Source organism: Pollicipes pollicipes, unplaced genomic scaffold (genome assembly GCF_011947565.3).
Source record: "Pollicipes pollicipes isolate AB1234 unplaced genomic scaffold, Ppol_2.1 Scaffold_4881;HRSCAF=5763_pilon_pilon_pilon, whole genome shotgun sequence".
Lineage (NCBI taxonomy): Eukaryota > Metazoa > Arthropoda > Thecostraca > Pollicipedomorpha > Pollicipedidae > Pollicipes > Pollicipes pollicipes.
Window position 1 is genome coordinate 26,364,650 of NW_023596576.1, and position 17,309 is coordinate 26,381,958.

The following is a 17,309-nucleotide window of genomic DNA, read 5'->3' on the forward strand; positions in this document are numbered from 1 at the left end:
TGCTTGCCAAGCTAATATGTGATGTTAGATATTTTCTACATGGGCAGATCCAGGTAAACAATACTGAAGATGCAGCATTAGCGTAACATTTATCCAACGCGCCACCTGGTTCCCCCATCTTTGGGCACCCTGTCGAACTCCCGCAAAGCACACGTTGTGCGGTACATTTGTTCAGTACTAGCACCGGACACATTGCTTACTGGATTACATAGCCAAGACATTGTTGAAGGGGTTGATGTAACCTTCTGTTCTGGTCTTCAAAGATCTAACCAGAGCCCGACGTGTTCTCATATAGTGACGACGACCAAAGTAAATTACACACAGGTTTAGCCGATGGCGAGGGGTCCAACGAAAGCTCAATTTATCTTCGCATTGGTGACCCACCACTACTTGGTTCTGTCTTGCAGCGTTTTGGTCATCCTCGCTGTCCCACGGCAGAGGCCATGGGTCGGTGGCACGATCACGAGGACGTAGGTTCGAGGTTTCCCTCCGCCTGGGTTTTGGCGCCCAGAGGGACTGCGACAACAAATGACCGAGATACTCAATGCTTCTTCAGATACCAGCAATGGCTAGTTGTCCGCAACCCATGACATTTCGCAGGTAATAGTTCAACTCAGTCCGCAAACATGTGACATGCATGCTCCCTTCAAATACGTTACCGCTGCTGGCAGTAAGCCAAATTTGAGCTGTATGGACATCATAGTAAAACGCTGACATTCTTGCCCATTGGCGTTAGGGCTGCATGAGCCCTAACGTCCTTCGGTGCACTCGCCCCAGGAGCGTGAGGGCCCTATCGGAAGAAGCGGCATTGCAGAGCGGCATTGCAGGGCGGGTGCTCAAACAAATTCCGAATTTGTTGTCCATGTCAAGTATGCAAGGCGATGCGTGACATCTCGACAGGAGTTCATCACATCATCACGCGACATCATGGACATGATTCTCGTCTCGTATTTCTAATGCTAAATCGAGGAGTTGTCACTCAGAAACTGCAGGACTGTTGACTGTCAGGCTTATTTCGTTTCCACGATGCGAATTGTCATGAGACTTCTATTTGGCAGAAGACCTTCATGAGTGGGGATCTCGGTGTCGGCAATACTGAGTTTGACTCCTGTTAGCAATGATCCGTTGCACGACTCAGACTACCTCGCCACTGGTTGGGATCTATCCCTTCGCTCCACGGCGGCATGTTGCAAGGGTGTTGGACGGGCGCGCGGACACCCGCCAGCGTCTGTATGCCACTTTGAACATGAAGATATCCCACCAGGGAGTTTCCAGCTTCGCGGACCATAATTGTGTCCATGTAACTAGACAGGCTTACATGATAAAACTCCACCGATCATGACTGTGACCATTTGTATTTACGGCTGCTTAGATATTGGCAGTGTTGTTGATGTGGTGCAGCGAGTGGCACTTTAATAGTCCCTTGGTGTGCCAGGACAACACATTACAGAATAACACTACAGAGGCCAAAAACAATTAACTCTCACCGAGGGCGCTATTCAAGCGTGCAGCTAGATGTGCTCCACACGAAGGACGTCTCCACAGTTTGTCGATATGAGCGTTTTGAAACGGATCAAATTATTATCACGAACAGGCAACGAAGAGAAGCTGGACCAGTTAACCTTTCCATAAATCTTGAGTCACCAACCTACACACTATTTTTAAAAGGCATGAGCGTAAATGAATAACAACCATTTCGCACAACATGGCCGAGACCAGCATTGGCCTTGCGAAGTGTTCCTAGGTCTGTGCGTTCAATAGTTTCTATAGGACGTTTCGGAAAAAATATATTGAATGTTGTACTATCGATTCCTACTGATGTTGACAATGAAAAAGAGAATCTATGTTTGGGCCTGCAGGCACGGAGTGCTCAAATCGGTACTGGAACCAAAGTATGTCAGTTCCAAGCGGTGCCTTAAGAAATTACTGGAAATTTTTAGTTTGGTCTAAATTTACACCACTTACAGGAAAAAACTTGAGGCAAATGCCAGAAAAAATATGAGCTGAAGGATAAGACTGCATTTTGTTTTGAAACATGGAACAGCAATAAATAGCATGACGAAACCATTGCTCAGCAGGCATGTATAACGCAAACAGCGCGGTTTATTGCATTTTCTGTTGCTTTTAGACCGGTTACTTTTCGATAATTGTGTGCCTGCCAAAGAGTCAGTTCAAGCGTGCCTTACGCTGGAAATTTTTATTGCTAAATTACGGAAAAACTGAGGCAAATGCCAGAAAAACTGAGTGAGGATAGCTGCATTTTGTTTTAAACATGGACAGCACATATCTGACTAAGACATGTCAGCAGCATGTAACGCAACGCGCGGTTTACTGTTCTGTTGCTTATACGAGTTAAATTTTCGATTTTGTGTGCATGCACATCCCCCTCAAGAACATGGCGACAAGAGAGTGACAGATGGCTGGCGGAACTCCCAAATGTTATCATTCGTTCCACCAGAGGACCTCAAATGTTATCCTTCGTCCCACCAAAGGACTTCAAAAGATCTCCCTGAGATTGTTTCGTAATCATTTCGTAACGCCTTTGAGCGAGGTGCGGTGATTATGGATGTACTTGAGTAAGTTAATTATTTTGATTTCGGACTTTGGATGCTGTCAGTTCTATGCATGGGAAAATTTGACATTTTATGCTTCGACGATTCATAATCTATCTTCCATATCTCAGGTGCAGGTCGGTGACATTTGGCTCGAAATCAGCAAAGAACGAATATTTCTCGCAGAAAATGCGCTCAGAAGAGGTTACCTAGATTTCTCTTATTGTCTTCAACACTCTGAAGTACATTCTTAGCGTTCTGATAGCTCTTTCAATGTCAGGTCATCCAAGCACAAGCCAAGTCAAATTTTGATCTCTGATTAGATTTGACCGTTTGAAGGTCATACAATTTGAACTGAAAGGGCTCACACCTTACGGATTAAGTCTAAAGGCACTTTTGACCCTGTTTTTCTTTTTTGATGTGGCTTGTTTAGTTCTTGATATAGCACGACGGGCATGGAATGTTGACTTTCCAAAGCACTCGATTCACTACAGAAGTGACTAAACGTCTTAATATTACGGTATCGTCATCACCTCGTGTCATCGATTAATTGTATGAATCTCGCAATAAGTAGCTACAATGGTTCCCGCCAAAAAGTCAAATAGTAAAAGTCGAAGAAAAAGTGGAACAAAAACAAAACAAACGAACGACATTAAGGTCGAAAGGGATAAAAGTTGACAGATATAACTGCCGAATTGGAAAAGTCAAAGGACAAAAGAAGGAATGGATACTAGTCGTCAGGGATAAAATCGGATACAAAAACAACCAAAAGACAAAAATTCCATAAGGATAAAGGTAACAAGGCAGAACATCGATATCGATCAAAGTCAACCTGGAAAAGTAAAAAGACCAGTGGCCAAAATTATTCAAAACGAGTCGTCGGGATTTGACGGCTGGTATGACGATGGATAAGGCTGTGGCCACTGGAGAGACAAACGGGACAGGAATGGGACTGGATGAGGACGGACGGAAGCAGGCCGGACCGTGTGGGACCAGATCACACCTCAAAGGACCGGGCGAAAACAGATGACATGGGACTGGATTGGATGGAATCGGAGGAAACCAAATAGAAACATATGGAACCGAGCCGAACCGAAACGGACAGCACCAGGCGGGATCGCGCATGACCGGGCGCGATCAGACAGGATCGGACGTCACCGAACGTGATCGAAAGTAACCGGATGGGCCAGAATGGAATCAAACAAAACCAGACGAAATTGGACGGAACCAGCCGAAACAGCACGAGGTAAGACGGGACTGGACGGAGCATGATGCTATCGGACGAGCAGGATGGGGCCAAACAGGGCTGGACAGAACCGGACGAAACAGGATTGATCCTAAGTCCTCCTTGTGTTTGTTTGTCGTATCTCCAGGTCTAGCTTAACTAAGCTAGAAGTGGAGAATGGGATGGAGCCCCTTTCGTTAACTGATTAAGTACACATACCCGTATTCGGCGTTATGAGTTGAGGGCAATTATGCTGAGTTATCGACAACCAACGCACGAAGATGTCTGGATGGACAATAGTATAGAGCAAGCATGGAGTATATTGTCCGTACTTGGCGTTTTAAGCTGTGCTTGTGATCACGAAGGTGTCATAAACACCCACTAATGCCTTGTACGCATCCTATCGGTTTTTGCCCGTTCGGTATATTCATGTTTTGAGTTGTATTGTTTTTAGTTTTATCCCAGTCAGCTTAAGTTCCTGTCAACGTTTGTCCTTGGACCTTTTTTTCCAACAGGGCTCGTCACTCCTTTTATCCCAGCCAATTTCTATACCTGTTGACGCTTGTCTTTCGACTTTTTCTGATTCGGCTTCTACCTCACTTTACTTTTTGTCCTACGATTTTTTTTTATCCGAGGCTAACCCCTATTGATTTGTATTCCTGTCGCCTTTTTATCGCTGGACTGTTTCAGCTCGACTTTTTTCCATTCCACTTTGTTCCATTCGACTTTTTGTCCGTACGTTAGCTACAAGAATCTTACACAATACGTGTGGCTTCCTAGTGACCTCTACACTCCGAAAGCAGCATGGTGGAGCCCATCATCTATCCAGATATGAGGATCATCGTCACCAAGACGCCCAATGCACTATGCTTGCGTCAAGCAAAACATGACCAGCTCGAATTCTTGCCACAGCATTAACTGGGAAACATGCTGCAAACTCGAGAACTGCGCATAAGCCAACTCGACACTACATGTCTTAATGTTGTTTTGCCGAGGCTGCGGCTGATATTTTGTTGTGCATAAAGGGCTTTGCTTTTGCGGGAACGCAAAATGATGTCACATGCCGAAACACGTCAGGTTGGAGTTAACTGTTTTCCCAGTCGCTCGAAGCATATGCTGCTAATTTAGCCATAAGGTTTAAACATTCTCTAAAATGCTCGCCATCTCAAAAATATGAATTTGATGCTTGCAAATGAGCTGTCATATTGACAGCATCTGCTTGCAGAAATATGTCTTAAATTTTATCGCATGATGATAGTTCCCAATGTCGTGTCGAGGGTGGCACTGCACGTCTACCAGCACGTTTAATGCAGAAGTTCTGTCAATATTTGTCCACAAACCTATTCAGAACCACGCTGATCACTTCCTGCCTGACGGCGGCCATTAATGGCCTAAACCACGGCCCACAGATCATCCGCCTTTAACTCGGTTAGTTATAATTTTACACTACAAAGTGCAAACCGTCATTTTTCGGTGACGGATCACGGAGCACCCGTAAACTAATCACGTGACACCGACCTTGACAGTCACATGCACCTAGGGCGAGAAAGCGCATAAGCTTTGAGCATTGGTGCTAGGCAATGCAGTTGACTTGTTGACAATTGGGTCGTGCTACTCGTTTGTTTCATAAGTACAGTCGCTTTCGACGTCACTGATGTGCGGCGTTATTGAATCTGATGGTGAGGGTTCAGGCCATCACAGGTCACGCCAGGTCAGACATGCCCAACTGAAGACGTCCCCAATTCTACATTGAGCCCAAATACATTTAGTTTTTAGTTTTCTACACAGCACAATTGGATGATCTTTACTTGCTTTGGGATATATTCAGGTGAAGAGATGTATTTAGAAGATTATACTCATATTCAAGTGAAGAGACATATCTCATCTTATGTATAGCAGTACCTACCTATATCACAATATTTACGTCAGTATTTTGGGAATTGTTTAGGCGAGCCATAGTCACAGGTGAGGTTAATTTACCTGGAAACTTGATTTATGGGGAATTATGCCTGTGTGCGTGAGAGCGTATGCGTCGGTAGAACTTACGTGTGTCTGAGTGAGGGTGCTTAGGTGAGTGACCGTGCTTATGTGGGCAGTTGATATGAGTGCGGTTACAAGAGCGAGTGTGCTTATGCAAATGAGTGTGGTATTCCTGTCTTCAGTTATACGCGTCGTCATATGACGCCTTGCCTGCCCCGCTGCACCTTCAACAGATGTTCAGTAACACAACACATGAACGTACCTAAATAACGCTATACCCATTTCCACGCTAATCTATGCGTACTTTCACCATTTTACCTGCACGCGAACGTTCAGTACACATTTGATTTCTCACAGGGTTCGGTGCTGCACCTAATCCGGATATTCTCAGATAGAACACACCCATTCAATTGCCGATTCATAAAGTCAAGGCAGGACTGATGCGTGTTCACCGATGTTTCCACCGGCACATTATGCTGATTGCATCCCGCCTCGAAGTCCCGAGATAAACTCTCCACTCCCTCGTCACTGCCACCAATCGCCTTAGTCACTCTCATCAATAATGCACGGCTTTACTTATTATCGAAATCCCTAATCATCTGAAAATCCCTTAACGCCGGCGTAATTAGGCATGGTTATTTATTGGCCGGGGCGACCGGGCGAGGCAGTGACTCCCCGGTGCCTCGTCTGCACCCAGAACAATCCGTTTTTCATGAATAAGCGAGCATAAAAAATTCATTGCGCCAATTGTCGTCGCAGCCGAGCCTCGGCGGCGCAAATCGCCCGCGGGGTTTTGCTGAGTGCACTCGATGAAAGGCCCGGCCTCACGAGGTGCTACAGTATCGATTAGGGGACAATTAAGCGTAATTGGGTTCGAAGTGTATTTCGCGTGGCGGTTGGTTGCGGTTCCGTACGGTGGCGATAGTTTTTGGGGCCATTGCAATAATGAAGCGGTTGTTTTGCTCTGTCAGCGCGATACGTAGGCACAGAGTGAGAGAAGGTCAATGTTATTAATGCATGTTGGGGGTCCTCGACGTATGTTATTGGGGCAACCCAAATTAGAATTCGCGCTGAGTAGGCCATTCATCTTCCCAGCCGCCGGGCGAGTTTTATTATTTGCATCCGGCTTTAATTAATGTTGTTTGATTAGAGTGTTTCCGTCCATCGACAGAAAGGTGAAATTTGATTCTACGCTCGGAATATTGGCTATCGGAATCATTTATTTGCTTTCCCAATTTGAATAAATAGAATGCGCACAAATGTGTTTTATAGATAAGGGCATTAATGGCAGGTAATAGGATGTCATTAAGAACTCGGCAACATGCTAAAGTCAGGTGCGACACTATATACGGTGACATGTCCCATTCAGTCACCTTGTGCAGAACATCTATCGCAAGGGACGCAGGCATCGTGACTGGTCGCTTAGTCAAAAGACGAATATGCTACCTATTTGTCTATTTATTTATTTTCTTTCATCGTCGATAGAGCAGCGCTTCCCTGACAGGCGTAGTCGTTTAATTAAAATGCAGTAAGTCCGCAGCACACAATAGTATAAACACAAATAAGGGATGGCATGTCTCAAAGCTAAGTTGGGATGCTACAGAGTTAAAACATACTTGATCACTTGAACTATATGTATGTCGAAACTAGCATGAAAAATATCCGCGCCAGTGCTGTTAGCTAAAAAAGTGTTCCCAGCGCTTTGCGGTCTCCAAAACAGGCCGCTCTGTACTGTCTACACACAAACGCGAGGTATAGCGAGCAGAGTTCGGGTGCGGGTCAATCGATGTGGAACAAGCAGCGGGAAACAGCTGAGCAAGATTTGAGAGTTCTATTTATCTTGGAAGTCCAGTTGACCTCTGACCTCATTGAACGCGTCATAGTATGTAACCTGTGTACATATTGGAGCGTTTGTCTTGATCACCAAGACGCCCATTCGAAAGCTTAGCCCGCTCAAGAAAGCGTGCATGTTGCCCTTCCCACGAATGCAGTCAACAATTGTCAACTGGAGCGCAGCCGGACCAGACTTCGGTGGGATGATCAGTAAGAACATACCGTCTCGAAATCTGCTGATCTAAAATCATATGATACCATGGTTCGCTTCCGCTTCGCTTTTCCCTTGTTCGCGTCCGCAGGCGTTTAATGAACGGTATGCGTGTGCCCAGCTTAGGACCGTTGCCAAACAATCGGCCGCTTGTAACGGTCGTGTCCGTTGATGGTTTGTGATCGGTGAATTGCCAACGGTACGATAAGCAAGTGCCTGTGATCGGTGACCAGTGACAGAGCGTGTTCGTTGGATAGATGAATTGTTGCGAACTGAACCTGCTATCGCTGAATTCTGCCTTCCGGATCAGGGGGGACTTGTGAATACAATGGCGACCTGCTTAAGTAATAACCGAGCCGTCGTAACCTTTAATGCTTTTCGTAAGACCCCTTGTGATGCCTTATGATACCCTGCATCATAGGCGTAGGAACGGGTTAAGCCAGGGGGCATGCCCCACCTTGTGAGAACATTTAACATTAGCTTACGTCGAGCCATGGAATGTTGACCTCAAAATTGGCATCGCCTGCCCCTCGCCTCACTTTCCGGGGCGTTCGTTCGACTATCCTGCAGGATGCGGCAGCTGTAGTAATTTTCGTCGGACTCGAACCTCACATGCTTTGCTTCGCTTTCTGTCATGCCGATGTACTGCTGGCCGGCCTCTGCCAGCGGCCCAGCCCCATCCCCGTCCAGAGGAGCCTGAGAGGTGTGCCAGGCCCTGCACAGCAGGAGCAGGAGGCCGCTCCGCCGGCCGCCGGCACGCCTCTGACGTCAACAAGAGCTCAGCTGGCCGCCGTCGCTGGAGACGGCGCGTGTGCGCGCGCGCCGCCGCCCGGGCTCGCGCCAGAGCAGGTGTTACGCGCGCCATTAATGTCACATAACCTCATTATAGTGTAATTGTTCCCATTACCGGCGGCCGGAGCGCGAGTAAACGGCGGCGCGCAGATGACTCCGCGACGGCCATTACGTCAGCGTCGAGTAATTGGGATTTTGTGGGTTTACCGGAGAAGACGGCCACGTCGATCGCGATCGGCGCGCGGCCCCGGGCCAGGGCCGCATAATGAGCCGCCAAATGAGCCGCGCCAGTTGGCTGCGACGCCTTCAAGGCTGTACTGACGCCCTGCAGGGGATCCGAGCTCTCATTATCTCTTCAGCTTGCTTCCGGTCGGCGCCACGCATCCGCGGGGCCTTGGCCGACGTAGATGTCGACATTGTGCAGGCTTTGTGCACACAACCCGCCAACAGCGTTGCGCATTTGAGCCCGGCCGCAGGCAGGCCGTGCCACTGTTGCTGGCCTTCGATTGGCAATAGGTTAAGGGGCCGGTAATATGGTTGGCTGTCCTTTGTTGACATCGTTGTGCCTTCTTGGACTCTCTCGGACAATGGGGGTGCTCCCCTGCTAAGAATAGAGGCGCTGTTCTACTCAAACTCGGGGCACCCCTCTATTTGGGATTGAAAGATCTCTCTTCTTGTGTTTCTGGGTACCCTGTCACCAAGGGCAAGAGCTTACACCAATTCGTGGCACCCTCTCTGAGCCCGGGGCGCCTCAAACTAGTGCTGAGCCGCTCCATGTCAAGGCGCCGGCAGTTTGGCAGTTACAACAAAAAGCAAGCATAGCTTCACGGGCAGCCTGCTGTAGAGCACGCAGGAAGCAACAATAATGCAGCATTAAGGCGATGGTTGCGGGGTAAAAGTCGTTTAAAAGTTCATGCCAAGCTCGCGTCATTATTGACAGCACGGCGAAGCTATATCGCGCTAGCCACCAGCTGATAAACGCCCGTTCTCTTCCGTCAGCCACCCTCTGTCGCTCGGCGCGTGCCATCACAGAGGCCGGGCCGTCGCGCACTGGGCTGCAGAGAGGCGTGTCCGGCCGTCAAACGAGCCGACGCCGGCCGCGGCGCGTGCGGTTACGGCTCGCTGACCCCACTAATCCTGCGCACGCGCGCTGCGGGTCACCCGCCACGCGCCGCCAGCCGGCCAGGCGCCGCCAGCCAATCGGAGCCGCCGCTGAACGACGCCGCGTGGGGGAGGGGAGGGGGACATTTGGTGGGTGTAACGTGTGAAGACGCGGTCGTGTGCTAGACACAGCGCTGCTGTCGTGCCTCGGCAATGACCGAGACTGTGGGTGGGCTCCTCGTGAAGCCTCAGCGTGGATATAGAAACTTCTCATTGTGGAGGTTTTTTCACCCCTCCGACTACGGATGCATGGAGAGGGGCGATGCAAAATCCCCCTCCCATCTCCACCTCCTCTCTAACACTGTACAAGCTCACTCTGCCGCGCGCCTCTTGTCGGGAGACGAGAATGACAACCAGATAGTTCTCGAATGATAACAGTAATTTATTAAGATCGCAGCCAACATGCAACGAATGACACTGCTGAAATGTGGAAAATCAATTCCATCACAGCGATCCAAGGTTGCCCGCTCGCGGCACGCGCATCCATCTACGCATGTTCAACAACGTACACATAGTCACCCAGCCACAACACAATCTGAAACACCGATAATATGGGGCTAAAATCTGTTTAGAATCGTAACTAGATGTTGGATGGACCTGCAAAAAGGCACGCAGCGTATACGTATGTACAAGTTATCATTTTAAGGTGCACGTTTGTACAGTGCGAAAAAGATGTCGATGATGTGGTCTAGAGGCTGAGGAAGATAAACTCGACGGCGATTATCAGAAACAGGGCAATGCGAAGGCTGAAAGTGATCTCCACTTTTGAGATGCACGGCAACTAGGAAATTACATTTTCCCGATAATGGTGGCGCAAATTTACGATGGCAATGCTCTGCGTGACGATGACCACCAGCCGCCCGCTGCGGCCTCACCAAAGTGGGTGCATTGATGAGAGATTGCCCCAGGCGAACGCATTCACCATCTGGTCACATTGAAGCATCGATACACGTAAGCGATCCTCTTGGATATACATGGATATCATGGTCGGGAACCGTCTTAACCCAAACCGATCTTTATGATCGCGAAAGCAAACCAGCCACTTTAACGTCGAACGAACAGCCCGCAATGCAGGCGTAATTGCAGAGTCGAACATTGAAAACCATGTGCGATATGCACCGTACACGCCGCCCGCACACGATGTCACCGATCTTGAACACACCCGAGGTGGTAACAAGAGCCCTGTCGCACTTTCTGCCCAGGTACTTGCAGGGAACAGCACTGTTCTTACTTCTGCCTTTCACGATCACAAAACCGGACGACCCACCCTGGCCCCCAATACCTTTCCCACCCCCTTCTGTACACAAGCTGACTAGAAAGCTCCAGCACTCGGCGCGCGCGGTCGTTTCGTTGTTTGCACCCGCCTGGCATTCGACTGCGATGCCATCGACTCGATCGTCCCCCCCCCCCTTCCCTCCCCCTGCTCACGGCCCCCTTCCGGGCCTGTTGTGACGCGGTGCCATTTGTAGCGCTTGTGTCAAACGCCGCGTCTTTCGTCGCAGCGCATCGCCATTGATGCCCGCGATGAATTTGTTAAATGTTTGAACAGCTTGTGTGCAAAACCCAAACAACAATGCCACATCCAGACGAGCCATTGCCAGAAATCAATGGGGGAAACGGCGACCTAAGTGCTTTGTTTAAAGACTCTCTGCCGAAGAGGGTCCAGCCATTCAGGCTGGCGATCGAAGATTTTTAATTTGTTGACGTAAGTAATGGTCATATTGGCCGGCGTGTGCTACAGAGCTACAGAGCTTCGGTCGCCTCAAAGGCCCGGCCATTGGCGGAGATTCGGGCTAGGGTTCAGCAGCGGCGCGGTCGGGGGCCGACGACGCCGAGCGTCATCAGGGGAGCGGTGAGGCCGGCTCGGCGGCCGGCGGTGCCGGCGGCCGCGGCGTCAGCTGCGGCGCCGGCGGCGGCACGTGCACCAGGTCCGGGTGTTGGCTCTCGCGGTGGCGGCGCAGGTCCACCTTACGCTGGAACGCCTTCTCGCACAGACCACAGGCGAACGGCTTGTAGCCGGTGTGTTTGCGCATGTGGGTGATGAGGTTGGATGACTGGGAGAAGGCCTTGCCGCAGACGGAGCACTTGTGTGGTTTCTCGCCTGCGGGGAGGAGGGACCTGGTCAGCGGACAGCGGCGATTTGCCCGCTCAAACCAACTACACCGCAAACGGCTGGTTTCGCATCGATGCGTCTGTGGTTGGTTTTCGACGATAGCTGAAAAAGCCGTCCTCAGCACGGAGCCCTCGATTCGGCGGCGGTCTGGCCGCTATCTCCCCCCCCCCCCCCCCCACACCTGGCCGACGCCATCCGCCGCCGCCGCCGCCGCCGCCGCCGCCGCCGCCGCCGCCGCCGCCGCCGCCGCCGCCGCCGCCGCCACTTACCCCGGCCCGGCCCGCGTGACGGCTACCCGAGAGGTCTGAGGCCCGCACTGCGGCGGCGTCTGAGCCGCTCTCCGCGGCGGCGGCTGGACATTAGGATGCACGCCGGCCGCAGGCGGCCCGCGACACCAGCCCGGCCGTCGGTCGTCTGGTTCCTCTCACGCCGCCGCCCTACCTCCCCCACCAACCAACGTCAGCCTGCGATATTCAAAGGCGGGCGGCGGTGGCGACGGCGCGTGATTTCCCCCTCCCCCTCGGCGGAGGCGGCACAGATCACTACAGTGCCACCCGGCGGCGCAGCATGTTCCGATGAATCGATTAGCTCGATAGTATCTTCGATGGCGGCCGCCATCTGGCAGCCAGTTCCCGGCCGTTATCGTCGGGAATAACAGTAACCGTACTTATCAACAACTGTAACAATGCCCGTCCTGATTTCATGCCCGGGGGCAATCAGTCGCCGGCGGCGAGTCTCATGATAAAACCAATTTGGACGAGGGGCGGGCGCGCTTCCTCGTCGATAATTTTTATGGAGAGGGGACGCTACCCCTGGGTACACACATAAATCAACGACAAATTGAATCCATATCGCCGATGGAAAGGCATGAGAAAGTTCCAACGTGATCATCTGCTTAATTCAAAGAGACGTCGCTCGGTATAATCATACCACCGCAGAGTGCTAGGGAGCGCCTGCCGAATGCAGCTACAAGTCGGCTGATAATGGCTCAAAGAAAAACCAAGGAAAACAATCCAATCTTCTTTTCTCCACAATTTCAAGCACTCAAACCACTCTTGTAGCAAACGAGCGTGCAACCTTTTTCGTCAGGCAAGAATGACTCACCCAGTCACCAACTCTTACACATCAGCGGAGCACACACAAAGCCGAGTCGGACCATAGCAGCACACCGAAGCCGAGGCCGGCCCGGAGGACTGACGGGCGATATCGGACGGCGATGTCGGACCATTACCTACCGGTGTGTATGTAGGTGTGCTTCTTCATGTCTGACTTCTGGTGGAAGCGTTTGCCGCAATACTGGCACGGGTACGGCCGGGTGTCCGAGTGGATCAGCAGGTGCGTTGACAACGTCGATGAACGCTTGAAGGTCTTGTTACACTGCTTGCACTGGCAAAAAACAATTTATTTTAGAATCACACGGACTCAGCATTTTGCGTACTTGCCGGAAGCGTTCGGTCAGTCAGGAAACGGCAGATGCATAATACTACATTGGTTGCCTCACTTATGTCACCTAGCCGTCTGGCAAGTCCGCGACTACATGCCGAGGGTGAGCAACACTCCACAGAATCTGCCTCCATTGACTTCAGGGAAGCTAAGCTCATAAAAATCAATCAAAAACATGCGGTCTAGAAGTCAAAGTGGTTTGAATGGTAGCGGCGTCCTTTGTCTCCAGTATCGGGAGCAGCCTTCTGTGTGTGTTTGTGTGTGTGTGTGTGTAGGGGGGAGGGCAGACTGACCTCGAACGACCTCTCCTGGGCCGGCTTGGCGGTGCCCTGGGCGGGGCTGGCCGGGAACGAGCGCGGCGACAGCTCCAGTGAGCAGCGCCTCACGTGCGCCTCCAGCGCCGCGGCCGAAGCCAGCGCGCGCTTGCAGGTTGGGCAGATGAAGCTCTCCAGCTGGGGCAGCCGGCTGGGCGGCACAGGCCTGCCCAGCTGGCGCGAGGCCGCCGCCGCCGCCGCCGCCGCCGCCGCCGCCGCCGCCGCCGCCGCCGCCGCGGCACCCGGCCAGCCAGGCAGCACCAGGCCGTAAGGCGGGTAGCCGGCGGGCAGGCGGGCGGGCGAGCCGGCCGGCGGCGGACTCAGCGCGACGGCCGGCTCGGCGTCCGACGACGAGCAGCGCCGACGGCTGGCCTCGCGCTCGACGGCCGCCGCCGGCGACCAGATGCCTCGCCGCGCCGCCGACTTGGTCGACAGGTTGAGCGGCGTGTCGGCCTCGTCGTCGTTCGACGACGGAGATACGGTTGACTTAGGCGTCTTGGGTTCTGCGGGAGCGTGCCGGCGTCAGCGGAGGGCCGAGCGTGACTGGCGTGACGCGGTGCACAAACGGATTCAACCGTGAGATTGACAGCCGGTCATACGGAACGATGCTCCTGGAACCCGCTGATACCAAATTACAGGTCTCTGACCCACCAAACATTAAATAAAGGACGCCAAACTCCTCTTTGGGAAGGCCATTGAACTCCGGGATGAGCGTGCTCAAAATCTTGACCCGAGCAGCAGCAGACCAGGACGCTGGGCGGTGCGTGCGGCGCTCCGGGGCGCGTCTCACCAGTGTTGGCCGGGCTGGAGAGGTCGCGGCGCGAGACCGACTCCCAGAGCCGGGCCGCCTCGTACCGACGCGCCAGCCCTGAGTACGAGAGCGCCGGCGCCTTCGCCTCGGCGTACCAGCGCTGGTACTGCGGGTACACGTGCAGCAGGTAGCCCGGGTACAGCATCGAGAGCGGCAGCAGCGGTGGCATCGTCTGCCCGTACGGCGGGCTGCCCGGGTCTGCCGGAGATGCAGGGGGCCGTCAGTGAAGTGATGCGTCAGAGGGCTACGAAGCAGCGACAGATAGGTGTGACAGTGATCGAATACGAGTCACAGGTGGAACACTGATGTGCGAAACTGTGAACGAATTATAAATGTTACCCACATTTTACCTTTACAGATGTCGGCGTGTGTTTATCCCAATAATCTGTCGTGTCTGCATTGGATTCCTCTAAAGAGTCGCACAGTTGGACATTGGACGGGCTAGATAATGTACCACATACAGTATACACAAGCCGAGTCCATACAGGACATGAATATCGTACATTTCAATGACGTAACCCTCCAGCTGACGTGACGCCGACGCTGCTTGACACGCTATCGGCGCTCTCTGATTAGTTTGACGAGCGCGTCTGATGAGGTCTGAGCGGCCCCTATCGACGAATTTGGCGCGTGCGGCCACCGCGCACGGCCTCGTCGTTACGTGACCTCCCCGGGGAGCCGGCTGGCGGCCGAATCTGGCCGCCGCAGTTTGAAAATCACGATGCCATATCGGATTTGATGAATGATTGACCGAACCTGGCCGGGGTTTGGACGTCGGCCCCCGCCGGTCGAAGCACTCCGCACGATCTGTCGACCAATGACCGGCGGGAGCGTCGCGTTCGCCGCGCTCCGGCACAGCTGCTGGAGCTCGCAGGACGGGGCAGCTTTAGCGCCGGCTCGCAAGCCTGCACAAAACCGTTGTCATTTTACAAATGGTGTTTAAAACTGCCGCCGGTCGGCCGACGGAGTGGGAGCGTGACTAGTTGTCGGCTGTTCAGCGAACTTAACGACCGCGCATCAGTTTGCATTTCATGATTTAGTCGGCATCACCTGTACGCACTGAAATATTTACAGCCAGTCGTGTTTAATGGCCTTTTCTGCTGTAAAAACTGCCGGCGACCACGGTTGACCAATCAGAACGGATCCATCATCATTATGGGACGCTTCTGATGAGTCAAATAATCCCGGGGCCGTCACGGCTGTGGGCATAACTGACCGTGACGGCGGCGGGCGTCACAGCGGCGCTCATCACGTCACAGCTGTCCGGCCGATTACGGCACGTGGTCCAGGCGGGCGGCGTCGTAGCGCCGCCCCGCCGCCCCGCCGCCCCGCCGGCCCGCCGGCCGCTCGCCACACCACGGACACGGCCCCAGATACCGCACTCACTCAGCAACGCGGAGCTGGCGTGGTCGCCGTATGGCGACTGCGTGCCCGCTTCCTCTGTTACGCCCGGTAGCTTAAATCAAATGTTAATACCTATATGAAAAATGCCAGCTCGTTGTCTGTGTGGGACATTTTTGTGATCCAACAACGTGGCAAATCCTAAATCAAACCGGGCTTAAACCTGGCTACTAAATCAATTTCGCCCTCCTCACCTGTGAGCCTGATACCAAAATGCACGCATCGCGAGCCCACGTGTTGGCCGCCAAGTCCGGTCGGGATTTCGATCCGGCATGGCCTCACCTCAGGTGCGCTGCGTGAGCCTGTCCACCGGCACCGCGGGCCCACCTCTGGTTTACGAGCACGCGAAAATACACTTGAACTTGCGCCTCCGGCGTGAGTGTACGCGTCATGGATGGTCGAACCTCGGCTTTGTACGCCCACGTCAAAGTTGAGCTACCCGGGCCGTCCTTGGCTGGCAGGGCACCGCGCGTTACACCTAGCCAATACAGGCCGCTGGTGGGCCCAGCCCCGGCGGCCGGCGACGCTATCCGGGCCGTCCCCGGCTGGCAGGGTAGCGCGCGTCACACCCCGCCAATACAGGCCGCTGATCTGCAGATAGGCGCCCGGCGCTCCAGTCCCAGAGGACCACCGTCAATTATTCACGCAAATCCATACAGCGGCTGGCGGCCGGGCGGCACCGCACGCGTCCTGTCGGCCGTCTCGGCCGGGGACGCCACCGTCCGCGCCGTGACCGCCGCAGGTGAAACGGCGCGGCGGCGTCCTCGCCGCCGGCCAGATGACTCAGCCGGGAAGGGCGACACGCGCCGCGCCGGCCGCCCTACCGGCCGCCAAACTGACCCTTACGGCGCCCATGGCGCGGCCGCGCGTTGAGATAGGTTACACTCGACTGCACGGACGCGGGCGCAGGCGGGCCGCGCCAGGTGTAACAGCGCGTAATGAGCCTCGGAAGGTGGCGGCCATCGGGCGCTGGCGGCCGCTGCCCGTCACATACGAAGCAGTACGGACCGTCGTGGTCTCCGCAGAAAACCGTTCACGGCTAACCCACCGGCATGCAGTCAGCTGTGGGAGACCGACGTGCCGGATTTTTAGACGCGTCGGTGACCAGGTCTCAGCTGCACTGTCGGTCGCTTGAGAAAAACCATGGGTCTTGGCCTGATCAGATGCTTACAAGGCATTCGGACATGCGGCATTTCGGATGGTTACACGAGAGCAACGACCGGGATTCCTCCACTAGTAATCCGAAAACTTGCTCCAAATAAGCGTAGCTCGTTCATTGCTGAAACGCATCTTTTCACTGTGACGGAGCCGAACATCTCTAAGTTGAACCAACGATCTTGAGCCGAATCGATCTCGCCAGGACAAATTTGAAATCGACCTCGTTCGGCCCATAACGACGGAGGTGAACGGACCATGAATCTCAGTCAGGGGTCGGTGGGGCCCGCCGGCGCCAGCTGACCGGCGGCCGGCGGA

The 17,309-nt window shown here is 53.3% G+C and overlaps 1 protein-coding gene across 1 annotated transcript in view; it reads right to left on the reverse strand.

Annotated features, from left to right (window-relative positions):
* Nucleotides 1-17,309, reverse strand: part of LOC119100177 (zinc finger protein 91) — a 73,671-nt gene that overhangs the window by 43,936 nt on the left and 12,426 nt on the right. The window contains exons 2-7 of the mRNA XM_037223287.1: nucleotides 14,415-14,633; nucleotides 14,037-14,127; nucleotides 13,604-13,775; nucleotides 13,103-13,253; nucleotides 11,674-11,855; nucleotides 8,341-8,497 (exon numbers count right to left, since the gene is read on the reverse strand). Of these exons, the coding sequence (XP_037079182.1) occupies nucleotides 8,341-8,497; nucleotides 11,674-11,855; nucleotides 13,103-13,253; nucleotides 13,604-13,775; nucleotides 14,037-14,127; nucleotides 14,415-14,633 (972 nt within the window). The remainder of the gene's footprint in view (nucleotides 1-8,340; nucleotides 8,498-11,673; nucleotides 11,856-13,102; nucleotides 13,254-13,603; nucleotides 13,776-14,036; nucleotides 14,128-14,414; nucleotides 14,634-17,309) is intronic.